Source organism: Diaphorina citri, unplaced genomic scaffold, assembly GCF_000475195.1.
Source record: "Diaphorina citri unplaced genomic scaffold, Diaci psyllid genome assembly version 1.1 scaffold338, whole genome shotgun sequence".
NCBI lineage: Eukaryota > Metazoa > Arthropoda > Insecta > Hemiptera > Psyllidae > Diaphorina > Diaphorina citri.
The window spans coordinates 189,611-194,909 of NW_007377773.1; the positions used below are offsets into that span (position 1 = coordinate 189,611).

General features: G+C 37.6%; 1 protein-coding gene across 1 annotated transcript; it reads right to left on the reverse strand.

Moving 5' to 3' along the window:
- Positions 1–625: 625 nt before the first annotated feature.
- On the reverse strand, positions 626–2,900 carry LOC113466823. The gene is made up of 3 exons (XM_026822522.1): positions 2,802–2,900; positions 1,426–1,507; positions 626–834 (listed from the first exon to the last, which is right to left on the reverse strand). Exons 1-3 carry the CDS (start codon positions 2,898–2,900, stop codon positions 662–664), a joined length of 354 nt encoding a protein of 117 aa, XP_026678323.1. The 3' UTR covers positions 626–661.
- Between the last annotated feature and the right edge of the window lie 2,399 nt (positions 2,901–5,299).

The window sequence follows — 5,299 nt, forward strand, 5'->3', positions numbered from 1 at the left end:
GAATTAAAAGTATCTTTGCGGATCGGCGTTTATAGATCAGTAGGGTTGGAACAAGTAGAGACACGCCGATTGACAGTACACACATACAAGTATACGAACTCAGTCGGCTGAATCAGCCAAGTACACTCCTTCTGGTTTGGGTTTTGTCGATCGACAAATGATGGAAGAAATGAGGAATGAACGGGGTATTGAGGCAAAAGCCGGCAGGTGCCCCCTTTCAATCGCCCACCAGGGGTGGATGGAAATAATAGTCGAAATAAATAATAGTCGACGGCCGTCGATCGACGTCCACTGAAACCGTACACACTGCCTTGACAACATAGATTCACCTCGTCGATCGACCGCCGACGACCATGTGTGGACACAGCTTTAGGGAAGTAAATACCAGGGTTGAGGTTCGGCCTGCCTCGGTGGTGTAGTGGTCAAGGCGCTCGCCTGGTAAACACGAGGGCGTGGGTTCAATCCCAGCCGAGGTATGGAATTTTATCCTCAATATAATTTAAGAATTTGACCACAATAATAGTAGTAGCCTACTGCTGGAGTAAAGGGACTTTTCAGTCCTATGCGAGCAGTATAAATAAGCACTATTATTATTACTACTACTACCTAACCTCTTCTGGACTTTCAACTTAAAGCAACGAGTGTCCATGATAAAGTAAGTCTAATTAATGTAACGACCGTTGCAATGAACTCTCAAGAATACGTAAGGGTTAGTATAACTTGAACACCCAGAAGACAAGAGCGTGGCCATTATTTTACCTGGACTTGAGCTGGGATCTTCAGCTTTTTTCACCCCGTTTTCCTCGCCTGGCGTAGCACTTGGTGAGTCGGGGTCTACAACGGTACAATGTTATGTTGGCGAAACTATCATCTAAAATTCTGAACTCTAAATTCTTAGGCCCGTTGCACACACACCGGTTTTGGACGACCGATTTTTTACCGGTCGTCCAAATTCCAATAGTGAAGCACACGTCGGAATGGGACCTTGCACACACGCCGACCGGTGATCGGTGCCGGTCACTATTGGAATTTGGATGACCGGTAAAAAAAATCGGTCGTCCAAAACCGATGTGTGTGCAACGGGCCTTAGGTGAGCAATCACTGATATCCGGGCCACAAGTTTGAGATTAAATGTGATCCAAAGTTTAGAACTTGAACCGTAAACCAAGATTTTAGTCTACCTATAAACTCAGAATACGGCGATCAAATTTCATAATTTTAACCTTTAAACAAAGAGTTAATTAGGTTAATTAATCGGATTGATTACTTATTTAGTCCAGTTTCTTTGGATTTAAATTTTAGATCTTTGCACGATTTCCAACATTTGATCAATCAAAAATCATTCATGCAAGATCATGGGCAAAGTGTACATTATTGCAAAGTACAAATCTAGTTCCTGGAACAAGACAAGGTGGTGGAAATTACCTTTGATTTTCTTGTCTTCTCCATCTTCTCCTTCATCTTTGACTCCGTTTTCTGCCAGATCTTTATTTTCATGTGATGTTTCCTAAGAGGAGAATTCTTCTTTTGAAATTTTAGATTTTTGAATCTCCCAAAATTTTCTCGGGCAGCCATTTTTTCGTGATGACGTCAGTTCATGTGTCAGTTCGTGATGACGTCAGTTCATGTGTAAACCATGGCTGTTTCAACGTTATTTTTTTGTGACCTTTTAGCGACATTTTAGGGGATTTAGGTACCGTTTTGGATGTTTTTGAGTGCGCCAATGCACTTTTTGGGTACTTTTACATCGGAATAGGACTCTATCTTGAAAAAAATTGTCATTTGGTTGAGCCCCTATAATTTTTTCGGGCAGCCATTTTTTCGTGATGACGTCAGTTCATGTGTCAGTTCGTGATGACGTCAGTTCATGTGTAAACCATGGCTGTTTCAACGTTATTTTTTTGTGACCTTTTAGCGACATTTTAGGGGATTTAGGTACCGTTTTGGATGTTTTTGAGTGCGCCAATGCACTTTTTGGGTACTTTTACATCGGAATAGGACTCTATCTCGAAAAAATTGTCATTTGGTTGAGCCCCTATAATTTTTGCGGGCAGCCATTTTTTCGTGATGACGTCAGTTCATGTGTCAGTTCGTGATGACGTCAGTTCATGTGTAAACCATGGCTGTTTCAACGTTATTTTTTTTGCGACCTTTTAGCGACATTTTAGGGGATTTAGGTACCGTTTTGGATGTTTTTGAGTGCGCCAATGCACTTTTTGGGTACTTTTACATCGGAATAGGACTCTATCTCGAAAAAATTGTCATTTGGTTGAGCCCCTATAATTTTTGCGGGCAGCCATTTTTTCGTGATGACGTCAGTTCATGCGAGGTCGTAAACCATGGCTGCTTCAACGTTATTTTTTTTTTGCGACCTTTGAGCGACATTTTAGGGGATTTAGGGACCGTTTTGGATGTTTTTGAGTGCGCCAATGCACTTTTTGGGTACTTTTACATCGGAATAGGACTCTACCTCGAAAAAAATTGTCATTTGGTTGTGCCCCATTGGTTAATTATTGATAGAATGATAAATTGAACTTTTTTCATTAAATTTCAAAATTATCTACTTAGTATTAGTAGTATTTCTGTAATGTCTCAGCTCTCAGCATATGAGCAATCGTTTTTGAACGTCACTTTATAACTACCAACTACTGCCAAGGGTTTTAGTGATGGAGGTTTGTACCCTTCATTCGGCGACAAGCTACCCACCTCACATTAACCTCACCGGCCTCACCCTATAGATTAGCCTCACCCAGCCTTTCATTCGGAGTTCGATGACCTCTGTGTCACCGCATCTGGTCCACCAGTGTTACACTTGTTGCAGATAGTTCACCGAATTCTACTACGATGAATGTGGTGATGTGGTGAACTTTCTCCGCTTCGGATTTACTTTCTCTGCACATCTCGTATGTAGCGGTATCAGCATCATATTTCAAGGTATTCTCATTTAGTTCTTGGTTGTCAAGTTCATCAGTTTTTTGTTTGCTGTTGGCGAAGTTGGTTCGTCGGTTGTGTTTGTTACTTTCTATTATGTTGTTTTCTATTTGTCCTTGCTGACGCTTAGCTTTTAATTTGGCCAATAAAGGTTAGGACGGCAATCGGTGTTCCAGTCGTATTGTTCGTAGTACTTCCACTTCCCCTATTTCCCTAAAGTCTGTGTTACCTTACACCTCATCTACTTTGGGGCTTTTTGGCTCCCGTCTTTTTCACGCTTTTCTTGGACTTTGAAATTCGGGAAAACTCGCGATTTTCCGGATTCTGTTTTGGGATTGAACTCCGTGGATTTTGTCTCCGTTCTTTCTTCCTCTTGGATTTCGTCCATCAATTCCTGCATTACCTACCTACGTCCGGATTATTGTCAAATTGGTAAGCTATTCGTATCAATGATGGTTATTAGGTATACGTATAATATTATATCATTATCCCTAAACATTCACAATTGCAATTTCGAAGTCTGCTTGGAGCGATTATGCTCAGAGGGGAACAAATCGACACACATAGTTCAGAATTTCACCATGAACCTAATATAGATCCAGGCCTCAAGGAAGAGTCATACCTAGATACATATTTACCTATATATTAGGACTAAATAAGTTCTTAATTAATATTGAACACTCGGTAACGGTCACTTTTTGAAGGAAGTTGAGCGCTAGGTTGCGGGTTCGTTTCCCGCCCGAGAGAACTGTAACTGCTGAGGTCTCATAGTCCCGAAAACGGAGAGAGAAAAAAGACAGCTGAAAGCCAGCCGTTCGGATAACAAATCTTTTCTGATTAGGACGCAATTTGCCCCCGGCGAGAATCGAACTCGCGACCTAGCGCTTACGAGGTAGACGCGCTACCCTCCAAACTTTATTGTTATTTATTTAAAATATTAATATTAGGCTCTATTATTATGTTTTTTAATTGTTTTGCTAGGATGTCAGCGCAAAGCAATCACCCTAAGTTAGGGCTGATTGAGAGGTTGACGAAAAAGGCCGACCTCGTATGAACACGGGAAAAGGCGAAGAAAAAGAAGATTGATAGGCCCTATTATTTATCAAGCGCCAAGACATTGTAAAGTAGAATACCATGAAATGTGCAGTAGCCTGCATAATGCAGTCGACCTGAAGTGCATTATAAGTGCATTCATTGGCTTTGCAGATATCTGTTGCAAAATTAGTCTTAGCTTACCTAGATGCAGAAATAACTGCACCAAGACCAAGTTTGTGAACCTAGTTTCTTCATTTACGGTGTTTACCTGTTCAGTTTTATCTTAGATAAAAATAAGAAGTAATAATAAATTTACATTTACCTATTAGGTATATTTTATTTTGTACTTTTAGTGTTTTTACCATCATCTACTTGTTTGTTACTTTCCATACTTTATCTGTGATAAATTTTTATCAATTCCTGGAGCAATTATTTTCTTTTAAGCAATCGGTTAGATATAGGAGTTTTTATTTCTGCTAAGCATAGAGGACACTTTAAATAGTAAATACTAACAATACATAAGTACATACCTAGGTGCTTTTTTTCTCCCCGTTTAGACTTATCATAGGTACCTACTTGTCTACCTACCTATAATCCTAGGTACAATAAAATTCCTATTATGCTCTGATAACAAAATAGGTACCTACTCCGTTACAGGTAGTCATCACCTAGATATACTAGGCTAGAGTGTCTGCACCTTAGAATCATACATGTGCCTTGAATGATAACAACACAATACATAATCAGTAGGTATTACTAAGAGTCAACTCAAAAAAAGTTTTTTTTTTTATTTAATATTTTTTATTCAATAAATACCTACATTTTTTTTTTTTTTTTTATCAAAGTACCTAGGTAGGTACATAATCAGGTATTACTAAGAGTCAACTCAAAAAAAGTTTTTTTTTTTAAATATTTTTTATTCAATAAATACATTTTTTTTTTAATCAAAGTACCTAGGTACCTACTACGTCAAAATCAAAGAATGGAAGTAGGTAGGTAGAATTTATTTTTGTGTTGTCATTGATCATAGTATTATGTTTGTGCAAATAAACTTCGATAAATACCTAATGGTTTAATTAAAAAAAAAAAAAAAAAAAAAAAAAAAAATTTTTTTTTTTTTTTTTTTTTTTAAAAAAAGGGGGGTTTTAAAAAAAAAAAAAAAAAAAAAAAAAAAAATATTGTTTAATATGTATAATCTTAGATAAATGTTAAAATAAAAATTATTGTCTAATAATGGTAACCTTAGATAAATGTTTAAAAATATTTAATTTATTTTTATGTTATATTTGATCATATTAGGTATTTTCTTTGTCTAAATAAACTTCATAAATGT

Bases quoted from the DNA above. Each gene is read 5' to 3' on its own strand.
- LOC113466823 (XM_026822522.1), bottom strand. From the start codon at position 2,900: ATGTGCAGAGAAAGTAAATCCGAAGCGGAGAAAGTTCACCACATCACC. The intron at 1,508-2,801 runs GTGGACCAGATG...TTCTCCTCTTAG, and splicing joins CTGCAACAAGTGTAACACTG to GAAACATCACATGAAAATAA. The intron at 835-1,425 runs GTAATTTCCACC...GTACCGTTGTAG, and splicing joins AGAAGACAAGAAAATCAAAG to ACCCCGACTCACCAAGTGCT.